The 12,314-nt window shown below is 38.6% G+C and overlaps 1 protein-coding gene across 7 annotated transcripts in view; it reads left to right on the forward strand.

The window, feature by feature from the left end:
• The window catches only part of ESR1 (estrogen receptor 1), a 445,612-nt gene that overhangs the window by 151,683 nt on the left and 281,615 nt on the right, over positions 1–12,314 (forward strand). For 6 of the 7 annotated variants that reach the window (XM_003255892.3, XM_003255891.3, XM_012506024.2 and 3 more), the window contains one exon: positions 2,398–2,588. In XM_003255892.3, coding sequence (XP_003255940.1) covers positions 2,398–2,588 — 191 coding nt within the window. Of the gene's footprint in view, positions 1–2,397; positions 2,595–12,314 lie in introns of all 7 variants that reach the window. The other variant, XM_012506023.2, reaches the window with a different exon arrangement.

A 12,314-nucleotide genomic window follows, 5' to 3' on the forward strand; every position in this document is an offset into this window, starting at 1 on the left:
AGATATTCATAGCTGCTTGCTACTGACTTGAATCATGCATAAGATATTAGTAAACAAGCAATAAAAAGATTTGAGGTTGATGGGGGCGGGTTCGACAGCATGGTGGGGAAATGGAAAGAGATGGGTAACAGAATACAAACTAGAATTGAAAACTGTGAGCCAGTGCTCTCTAAAGAACATTAAAAAATAAAGAATTCCTATTTGAGGCTGCCAACCTCAGACAGAACTAAGTTATTTAGAATGGACAAAATTGGCAAAGTCAGACGTACTCAACCCAAGGAGCCAATATTTTGTGAATATTATGGCAAATGTAGTTTGAGAATCACTACCACAAAATTGTGAACCATAATAATGAGTGAGAAGGCAGGGAGAGGTTATACAATTTGGGCTAAAAGGAAAGACAGGGCTTGTGAAGGGGAGGACCAGTGAAAGTCAGTGTGGTTCAGGTATTTGGGTGGGGAATGGAAGCAGGAAGCTTGAGCTTCCTTTGCCAGGAGACCCTGCTGGAAGGGCTATCATCAATTGACTTTAGCTCATCTTAGGATTTTCATTTTTTAAAAAATGTTCATAGGAACCTTCACTCCATCTATACTTTCAATGTCTGCCTACCTTTCTTTCTTATACAACTTTGAACACTCTCTCCATTCATTTAAATATATTATGGAGTGCCAACTACATACCAGGCACTGTGCTGGGCTCTTATCCCACCTTTATTTGATTGCACATGCCTGCCAAGTCCTGGTCCAATATAACATCTACTCCTATGCCTGGTCCGGCAAGAGATGCAAACTCATCTTCCTCTACTTTCCTTACCTCCTTCCTTCCAGTCTTCTTCAAGTTGTCTTCATTGAGGCAGTTTCTTTTACCTATGTTTTTAATCCCAACTGCTCTAGTTTCCTTCTTGGCTTTATTCTTTTATCTTCTTTGTGCTTTCAACCATTCCCTCTCTCCTGGCCCATGCCCTTCAGTCTACACGAGGCCTTCTCAAGTCTCTTCATTCTAAACAATTCATTTTCTTGGGTCTTATATTCTTTAGCTGCCACCCTGTATCTTTTCCTATTCTCCTCCAAGTTCTCAAAGGAATGCCTTCCCTCATTTTAATCTCCTGGCATTCCATCTGCTGGATTTTGGCTTGTGCCTGTACCTGTCTAAGGAAACTCCTTGCTAAGAGTCTGCTTTGTCAGGTCTGAATTCACTTAACCAGTCTTTGCTTTGTTGGACTTCTGTGCCCCATTTGCCATTCTTGACCATCCTCTCTGTAAAGCTTTCTACTTTCTTAAAGCATTTTATGTCCTTATTTTATTGGTTTTCCTAGAGTCTCCTTACTGTTCATTTTCAGCTTCCTTACTGTTCATTTTCAGCTTCCTTTCTGTGTTCTTCTGATTGTCTCTCTTTCTACATTTTTTTTTTAGCTTTCTACTTTCTTAAAGCATTTTACTTCCTTATTTTCTTGGCTTTCCTAGAATTTTCTTACTGTTCATTTTCAGTTTCCTTTCTGTGTTCCTCTCATTGTCTCTCTTTCTACATTTTTTTTTCTGTGTTCCTCTGGTTGTCACGCAGGCTGGAGTTGTCGTGATCGATCGTAGCCTACTGCAGCCTCGACATCCTAGGCTCAAGTGATCCTCCCACCTCAGCCTTCCAAGTAGCTAGGACTACAGTCGCACATCACCATTCTCAGCTAATTTTTTTAAAAAGCATTTTTATAGAGATGGAGTCTTGCTATATTGTGCAGGCTGGGCTCAAACTCCAGGCCTTAAGCAATTCTGCTTTGGCCTCCCAAAGTGCTGGGATTCCAGGCATGAACCACTATGCTCAGTCTCTACATGTTCCTAAAGGGGAGTTTTGAATATTGAAGAACAGTATTTTCAAATTGCAGATTCAAGTTATAAAAACTGATATCCAGGGTGATGTGGCAATGACATACAAATTTGAATTGTTATTTTTTTGACACATGTTCTGTGTTGTCCATCAGTTAGCATCTGAGTTCCAAATGTCCCAGCCATTTTATGCTTTGTCTCTGTTTCCTAGAGACCCTGAGTGTGGTCTAGAGTTGGAATGAGCATTGGTCCCTAATGGTTCTGAAATAATTGTAAATTCCTGCAAAAACATTAAGTCTATTAGAAACCAGCTAATTTCATTTTGTCATTTTTCTAGGTAACATATTCTGGTGCAGGTAGTATGTTTTTAAAGCAAGTTTGCAATAAACAATTTCCCCTCAAGGTTAATATAATAGGCAACACCTTTTGCTGCAACAGACGGCAAGAGGTAATGAAAGATTAGCTTACATTATGATTCATTATTTCAAAATGTCAGGATAAAGTGGATCTGCTGCATCTCCCAGAGAGTGCATGTTTTGCTTTTCTGATGTTAATGGATTTACTGTTTTTTCCCCCCCAGGGCAAATTCAGATAATCGACGCCAGGGTGGCAGAGAAAGATTGGCCAGTACCAATGACAAGGGAAGTATGGCTATGGAATCTGCCAAGGAGACTCGCTACTGTGCAGTGTGCAATGACTATGCTTCAGGCTACCATTATGGAGTCTGGTCCTGTGAGGGCTGCAAGGCCTTCTTCAAGAGAAGTATTCAAGGTAATAGTGTGTTGAAAACGACTTCTATTTTTGATCGTATGAGCAGATCCTAAGAGCCAAAGCGACTGAGGAAGGAAGACATAGAATCAGCCATTTGTACAAAACACGAATCCCTAGTAGGTCCACTAGTATCTTTGGTGGAAACGTGGAGAAGAGACAGGATCTCAGGAGAAGGAGTTGACACATGCCAGGGCAGCTGAGGCTGAGTAATTCCGCTTCCTTCCTTTGGCAAGACTCAAACAGTTTTGAGCAACTCTACAGAGGAATTCCACTAGCTGGATCTCTGAGGAAAAAAGAAATGTCTGTGCCCTGATTGGGGAATGCCAGATGGACATTCATGTTTGGTAGGCAACTTTGCCTATATGATCTGGTATATGCTGTTAATTGTCCATGCATAATTATCTCTCTACTCAGGCCTTGTCCAGGCAAATATTCTGTTTTGTTCTAGTTTAGCTTGTTCTCTCCTTTCTCTCTTCCATCTCTTTCTTGTCTCAATGGACGACAGGATGTTTTGCTATGAGCTGACTCAGTGGCTGGTGTCTTGTAATGGGGGAGATATCATCTTTACCAGACAGTTATTAAGTATCTACCTGTAGCATTTCATTTCCCTGCCTGCCTCCATCCTTTTCTTGTCTATAGTTTACCAATTGTAGCTAACATACGGTGAGCTATCCTTTATTTCTACTCCAGAAGTGTCTGTATTATTGCATTATAATAGGATAACCTGGGGAAACGCTAATCATTTTTACTACCTAAAATACCTATGCTAAATATCCTTTATCTGACAGGAACAGAGATCTGACAGCAGCTTAGGCTAACCGAATTCATTTTTTATCTTAAGTGTGGAGCATTTTTCTCTCTTCTTATTGTTTACATTTTCAGCTTAAGTGAAGGTTAGTATAAACACTAAGAATATTTCTGATGGAGTTTTCATGTGATTCCTTCTACAAAAACCCAGATTTAAGTAATTTGTTGAAAACCAGAGTCCGCTAAGTTAATAAACACTAATTGAAGAAGTGATTCTCATGGACTTCCTGTGATAGCTCTTTCCTGCCCTGACATGAAATGAAAGCTGGGGGATGGTATATAGTATTTATTTCTCCTTCCGTTGCCAGTGGGACTTTTTTTTTTTTTTTTTTTAAATCTGTTCATATCTTAATCGAGTAGCATGTGAGGTCAACATGGTCCATTTTAAAAGCATTTTCTTCGACACATTGCTTTTAACATCTTTTAGAACTCTGCTGTGAGACACATGGACTTTTTTGTTGGTATTTTTATACGATTAATGAGATTCTCAATAGCAATCTTTGTGTGTGTATATATATAGATATAAATTCTAAATGTAAGTTAATATATTTATTATTATTTTTCTAAACATATATAAATATATATATGCACACGGGCTATTTAATTTTATTAGATGATGCTATTTTAATTCAGAAAAAATGACATTTATATTTTGATTTTGGTTAGTATAAGCCCTTAGAGGTGTTTTGACAACTCTCTTAATTTGTGGTTTTACTGTTTATGTGATTTTATATAATCTAAAATACCATTGTTTTTACCAAGCATTTAATTTGGCAGTGAAAGAGCATCTGACAGAGGTATGGTTAGTAGATAGGTCTAACTGCACAATTGGATGGATTGATCTGAGACTGTTTCCTCATCAGTAAAAATGATTTGGAGCAGTGGTTGGCAAAGTTTTTCTGTAAAGGGCCAGATAATAATATTTTAGGCTTTACAAGGGCCATACAGTCTCTGTTGCAGCTACTTAACTGGATTATAGCCTGTAAGGTGACCTGTAAACACGTGGAAGTGATTATGTGCTAATAAAACTTTATTTATCAGAATAGGTAACGGATCAGCCCTGGCCCGTGGCTGATCCCTGATTTAATGTTTATTTATCTGATCTAAATACCTTTATTTATGGAAAGGAATAGGGGATTTTTAAATCTAAAGTTTTGATTATTCACATTTTACTGAGAACTTACTCTATACTTGATTAGATGTTCTGAGAGAAATAAAAAAAAGTGTAAGACATAATCCATAATACCACAAAATTTAAAATTTATTTAGGAAATTTATTTGGGGAAGTAAATGTGCTTGTTCTCATGATACAATCAGAAAGTAAGTCAGTATTGATAAAGTGCTACCTGTATGACAAAGATAAGGAAAACAATAGAGAGATGTAAGAAATGAAAATATCAGTTATAAATTAAAATTATTAACATTGAAAGTGGAAATGATCTTCCTCCAAGAAACAATGGCAATATTCTCACAAATTTTTTGCATCATTTTTGTTCAGCATTTAAGATAAAATTATATAAATTCCCATAACATTTAGTATTGTCTCTAAGCATTAAGAACAGAAAAAACAGAAGGAAAATATATTTATAAAAATCAATGAATACAGTGTGAGATATTTCATTGGTATGGCATTATCTCAAGTTCAAATATTTTGAAAAATTTCTGCTTACTCTTTGATAGTTAAAAACAAGTATCTCAGCTGGCGTGGTGGCTCAGGCCTGTAACCCCAGCACTTTGGGAGGCTGAGGCGAGTGGATCACAAGGTCAGGAGATTGAGACCATCCTGGCCAACATGGTGAAACCCCATTGCTACTAAAAATATGAAAATTAGCTGAGCGTGGTGGTGCACACCTGTAGTCCCAACTACTTGGGAGGCTGAGGCAGGATAATTGCTTGAACCTGGGAGGCGGAGGTTGCAGTGAGCTGAGATCATGCCACTGCAGTCCAGCCTGGTGACAGAGTGAGACTCCATCTCAAAAAACAAACAAAACACCACCACCACCACCACCACCAACAACAAAAACCTCTTATCTCCGTCTTGTATACGCAGACCAGCTAGTAGAATTTTACTGAAACTGTAGCATATAAAAATGCAATTCCACTTGGTTTCAGAAACTTCTTGTGTATCATAGTGTGAAGTCACTTATCTTAGGTTTTTAAAATGGGATGAGTATTGAGTCCAAAGTTCTGGAAGAAGCCTAGAAAGAAGGCAGAGTTATTAACCTTAAAATTATTCAGTTCTTCATTCATTCATTTATTCATTGACTAGCTTTACTAACAAAGCCCTATGCAAGACCCTGGAAATGCGATGATAGAAAAACCTGGTCCCTACCCTCATAGAACTTGTGAGGTAAAGGGGGATACAGACTGATAAACCAGCAATTAGATGATGGTGCCAAGATAGAGGTGAAGGCAGCGTCTTATAGGATCCAAACTCCACTCAGTCCTGGTGGTGGTTGAGTCTGGCTGTCAGAGGTTTCCTGATTAAATCTGGAGGGTGAGTCAAGGGAGCATGGTGAAGAAGGAAGGAATGCATGTTTAGCCATGTGAATGAGGCCACGAGTGAAGACCAGGAGGAAAGGCAGAGTGCGGGGAATTCTGTGCATAATAATTAACAAAATTAACATACTGTTAAACAAAGACATTTCTGGGCCATGGATTTAATCCTAGACTGTGTAAAAACCAAGTAATTGATTTCCTTTATACTTTAAAAGCATTTCCATGTATTTAATTTGTTTGTGTGTATAAAAGGGAAATACCAGAACAAGTTTAAGGGTTTCTAGTTCTGCTTTCTCATCACAGTCTTGATAACTTGGAACTAAAAAGTTTTTTCTGAAATTGTCTGTGACTCTTTATAAATCACATTGCCCCTCAAACACATTTAAGGACGGTGAAGGGTCTGACACGTAGGTGGGAAGTTCTGAAGATGCCGCAGCTCTCCCTGTTTTCCTTGTTACTTAAGAAGAGAGCTAGAAATGAGTGTACATCAGATTATTCTCGTGTTCTAAGTGTTTTGGTTGAAGAGGTAAAGTGTTTGGCTTGAAAGCATACAAATTTTCATCCACTACTTAGTGTGCAAACTTGATTACTTAAGAGATTGAGTAATGGCCTCCAGTGAAACGCATTCTTTTTAAAAAGCAAAGTGAAGGATGCTATTTAAGTCAGAAGGGGCGAAATTGGATATTTTATGAGTTTATTAATCACTGCAGGCATAGAAGTAGTGTTCCTTAAGATGTGTTTTAGACAGTCTCTGGGATGAGTTATATAAGCAGATCTGGTTGTAGCTTCGGCAGCCAGATACTACCTTTGAGTATTATTTCAAGGAAAAAGGACTCCACTGAGCTCACTGCTTCTCTTTCATTATTATTTCAGAAGGTTGTGTGGCATAGAGGGGGCTCAGGCCTCCCTATACACCACTAGCTATGTTGCCATTTTATATTATTTCTATAAGGTGCCAACAGAAGCTGCTCATCAGATCAGACAGACATGGCCCAGGCAAGTATTGACTTACAGATGATCTTTGGCCAGGAAGACATGGTATCAGGGTAGAGTCTGGTTATGGATCAATGCAGTGGGGACCTTAGGTCCTACAAGTAAAACTGAGAGCCTGATCCACCAGGCCTTAGAAAGCTTCAGGGTGAGACAGTCCAGTACCCTGGATAGCTCCTTTAACAGCTGCGGCCGGTAAGCAGGCACTTACTTGCTAAAGAACTCACGCCCATTTAGCTGGCTTCATCTGCTTTGTAGAGCTCTGTTAAAAGAGATCTTAGTTCTTTTGGGCCTTGGGGACTCACTCTTGTTCACTTAAAGTGGATTGGTTCTTACATTTATTTTCATAGTTGTGTCTGGTCACCTTCTGGCTTGATGTATGCCCCTATGTCTGGAAAAGGTTAGAGAATGGGGCAGAAGTGGAGGCTGTCCTCCCATCATGTAACTGTTTTATCTTTTCAGAGATACAGCTGGGATCCTAACCCTTTGGTCTCCGTATTTCCACACTTGCTCTTATACAATTCCTTTTCCATGCAACAGCAGGAGAGATATTTTAGATATATTAATCAGATCCTATGGTCTTGAGTTTACAGCTCTCAGTGTAAATCTTACTCTCAAGAGAAAAATTTTCCTTCTGCAGCTGAAAACATTCGACATATTCTCTCTCCTGTTCCTTCTCCCCCCATTCGCTGTACTCCAGGCACACCGGCTTTTATTTTTATTTATTTTTTGCTATTCCCCCAACACGCCAACATGTTCCTTCCTCAGGATCTCAGCACATGTGATTCCCTTTTTCCCTTTTCTTGAAATACCCAGATCTTTACTTGGCTGGTTTCTTGTCATTCAGACTCTGCCCAAAGTCACTTTCTCAGAAGTGGCATTACTCTTCCACGAGTAATACTACTCTTACTTCTCTTTACAGCTCTCAAATTCTTATGAAGTTTTCCTGTTTATTCATTTGTTTGATTATTGTCTGTCTGCATCAGGTACCATGCAAACTTGGATGTAAACTCAGTGATAGCTGATTTCTGTTCAGCATTGTTTGTTGCTATAGCTCCAGTGCTTTTAGTCATGTTGGGCACATCCCTACTAAATAGTAGAATATGGCAAAGGGTGAAAATCATGATAGACAGCCGGGCGTGGTGGCTCATGCCTATAATCCCAGCACTTTGGGAAGCTGAGATGGGTGGATCACGAGGTCAGGACTTCAAGACCAGCCTGACCAACATGGTGAAACCCTGTCTCTACTAAAAATACAAAAATTAGCCAGTTGTGATGGCATGTGCCTGTAATCCCAGCTACTCAGGAGGCTGAGGCAGGATAATTGCTTGAACCTGGGAGGTGGAGGTTGTAGTGAGCTGAGATTGTGACACTGCACTCCAGCCTGGGCAATAGAGTGAGACTTCATCTCAAAATAAATAAATAAATAAAAATAATGATAGATAAAAACTGCTAGAGGCTCTCTGAGAAGGAAGAAATGTCACTGGGTTAGGCTGGTAAGAGAAGTGTTAATGCCAGTGGTACATTTGATATAAGCATGCAAATAAATGGCAGTTTGGAGGAGAATTCCAGAAATGTGAAATAGTATTGAGAAATTGAGTAAGCCAGCCTTGAGAGAACACACGGCTTATTGTCTTCTTCTGTTTTGCTCTTCAGCTCTCTAAAGTGGGCATTCTCCAGGGCCCTGTCTTCAATCTCAGCTTCTTTTTCTTCTTCATCCTTCTTTTTCCACCTAGTTTCCAAGGGAATTATATATATATATATATAAATTATATATATGAATTATATATATATGAATTATATATATATATAAATTATATATATGATTTATATATATATAAATTATATATAATTCATATATATAATTTATAGATAAATATATATATAATTTTTATATATAAATATATATAAATAATATATAAATATATATATAATAATATATATTATATATAAATATATATAATATATATTATTTATATAGAAATATATATAAATAATATATAATTATATATAAATATAAATATATAAAAATATATATATAATTTATATATATAAATATAAATATATAAAAAAATATATATAATTTATATATATAAATATAAATATATATATAATAGATATATATATATGTACATCTAGTACAGGCTGAATTGTGTCTCCCACAAAGATATGTTGAAGTCCTAACCCTCAGTGCCTCAGAATGTGACCTTATTTGGAAATAACATCATTCCAGGTGTAATTAGTTAAGATGAAGTTACACTGTGCTGTAACCCACACTATACTTCCAGTATATACTTCAGTATATGGGCCCTTAATCTAATGCGACTGATATCCTTAGAATAAGAAGAAAATTTGGACACAGACACAGAGAAGAGAATGTCATATGATAACAAAGAGAGAGAGGAGAGAGAGAGGGAGGAGAGAGAGAGAGAAGGAGAAAGAAAGAGAGGAGACAGAAGAGAAACATCTACAAAGCAAGGAACACCAAAGATTGCTGGTGCTTAGGATCCTGGCTCCTGCCCCAGCCTGATTTCTCAGTGACTCCCCTGTGTTTCCCTCTGCCACCAGCCCCTCCTTCTGCCTGCTGTGTGTGGCGGTTCCCTTGCCACTCCCTCCAGCATCCATACTTCAAACCGGGGAGTTAGTTATTTCCATTGTTTCTTATTGCAGCCTCTGCCTCTGACATTTCCAGAGCTCTTGCATAGCTCTGTTGAGTCTATCTCCTTAAATGCGTTTTCATCCACTTACCATTGCTGAGTTAGCTGCGTTACCTTTCACCAGGATGTTTGCAATAATTTATTGTTTCCATTTGCCTTCTCCTTCATCTAAGCCATTTGCTTATGTCTTTTTTCTTGTTGCGAGACATTCTGCACATTGCCACTCTATTAGTGGTCATAAAGCAAATCACTGATCATGTCAATACTCAGTACAAGATCCTTTAATGACCTCCATAGCCCATGGAATGATCCTTAAACAAGAGTTCAAGGACTGCTGCAATCTTGTTCAGCCTATCTTTCTAGTCATTTTAAAGTCACCATTTCTACTTGTGAAATAGGCACTCCAGACACACTGAATTCCTTGTTCTTCTACAAATATGATGATTCCATTTCTTTGCTGGGAATTTCTTTCCAGATTTACCTGTAAGAATTCTTCTAATCCTAATCAAAAGTGACTGTTGTTAAGCCTCTGAAGATAATGCAGAAGTTCTCTCTCTCCTGGGACCTTGATATTAGTTTATTCCATTGTATTGCATATATTTGATTGTCCATGTTCTGTCCCATACTGACTGTAAAATCCTTAAAGGTGAGGGCCCAATATTATCAGAGTCACCCAGTAAATAAATAAAAGAATAAATGGAAATTAGGATCAGTTTGTGGGCTTTAGCAACACAAAAACATTATACTTTTTCAACATGGGAGAGGTATGATGAAAGAGTTTTTTTTTTTTTTTTGAGACAGAGTCTCACTCTGTCACTGCAGAGGCTGCAGTGCAGTGGCACTGTGTCAGCTCACTGCAACCTCCGTCTCCTGGGTTCAAGCAATTCTCCTGCCTCAGCCTCCCAAGTAGCTAGGATTACAGGTGTCCACCACCATGCCCGGCTAGTTTTTATATTTTTAGTAGAGACGGGGTTTCACCATGTTGGCCAGGCTGGTCTTGAACTGCTGACCTCAGGTGATCCACCCGCCTTGGCCTCCCAAAGTGCTGGGATTACAGACGTGAGCCACCGCATCCGGCTGATGAAAAAGTCTTTAATGCAGATTAATCTGGCAGAAGCATATAGGAGGGACGAGAGAAGGGAAAGAATCAAAGCGTGAAGACCAATTTGGCTGATATTCAACTAGCCTAGATATACTAAAAATCTGGACTTTTTGGTATTTGTGAAACGGAAAGAAGGGGAATAGAATAAAGGATATTATAATGAAAGGATATACATTGCTTGAAGGTAATTAAATATGGCTTATCCAGGACATAAAAGAGTTAAAGAGGTTCAGACATAGACTGAATGAACTGAGAAATGAATGACTTGGACACCAAGAGGAAGGCCAGTCATCAGGGGGTAGGATAAGTTCAATTCTAGCCATGCTGCATTTGAGATGATAGCTGGATGTCCAGATGGAATTATCCAGCAGCCACAGAAACAGAATCAGCTCTCTGCAGATATTCCAGGGGTGGGGATTTGAATTAATTTCCTCAATTAATTTTAAAGAAACATGATGAAAAGATTGGTCTGAATACTTCTTGAAGGTTGCACATTATTAATAATGGAGAAGTAACTCTAAAACCTTCCTCTTGATTTTCATAATATAAGCATTCCCTGAATCTTACCAAACCTTGTAAGTAACACTCTTATTATAAAAAGTGTATGTGCAAAGCCCTTCTAAACAGGAAAATCATAAATTAGTCCTACAGGGCCCAAAACAGCTCTCTGGGAGCTTACAATTCAGAAAGAACATCCTGCTACCAGCACATTAAGCTGTACAAATAGTAAACTGCAGAAGCAAATATAAGCATTTTTATGATGTCCAAACAAGAACCAAGCAGGTGTTTTTTTTTCAGATTATTTATACTGTGGCAGTTCGTAGCCTCCTTTTCTGACCCAGAGCTTGCTTAATCCTTCCCTTATTTCTACTTATATTTTTTACTCTCCATCATGTGTTAACATACATATTGTGCAACAGAAATGACTATGGAGGCTGAGGGCAGCACAGTTTTAGTGTGTACACATATGAGCTATCATGTAATTTTCAAGTGAAAGCCTTTGCAATGAAACTTTTTAAAAGAAAGGCATGGCCGGGTGCGGTGGCTCATGCCTATAATCCAGCACTTTGGGAGGCTGAGGCAGGCAGATTACGAGATCAAGAGATTGAGACCATCCTGGCCAACATGATGAAACCCTATCTCTACTAAAAATACAAAAATTAGCTCGGTGTGGTGGTGTGCACCTGTAGTCCCAGCTACTCGGGAAGCGGAGGCAGGAGAATCGCTTGAACTCGAGAGGCGGAGGTTGTAGTGAGCCGAGATTGCAGCACTGCACTCCAGCCTGGCGACAGAGTGAGACTCGTGTCAAGAAAAAAGAGAAGGAGGGAGGGAGGGAGAGAGAGAGAGAGAGAGAGAGAGAAAGAAAAGAAAAGAAAAGAAAAGAAAAGAAAAGAAAAGAAAAGAAAAGAAAGAAATGCGGGCATTAACTTCAGGTATTGGTAAATTTGCTAGGTGTTTGGCTCCTGTTTCTCATCAGAGAAATAGAAAGACACACCATGAAAGTCAAGGCCTGAAAACCTCATTCCATGTAAGAATGACATCCCCAGTGTTAAGTGCTTGTTAGTGGTTAATGAGATGCGTGAAACTTAGATGTGTTTGTGCACACATGTACGCGTGCCTTTGAAGAAGAACTCAGAAGAGTTAAATCACAGCCTTTCAACCTGTGAAATG

Source organism: Nomascus leucogenys, chromosome 3 (assembly GCF_006542625.1).
Source record: "Nomascus leucogenys isolate Asia chromosome 3, Asia_NLE_v1, whole genome shotgun sequence".
Lineage (NCBI taxonomy): Eukaryota > Metazoa > Chordata > Mammalia > Primates > Hylobatidae > Nomascus > Nomascus leucogenys.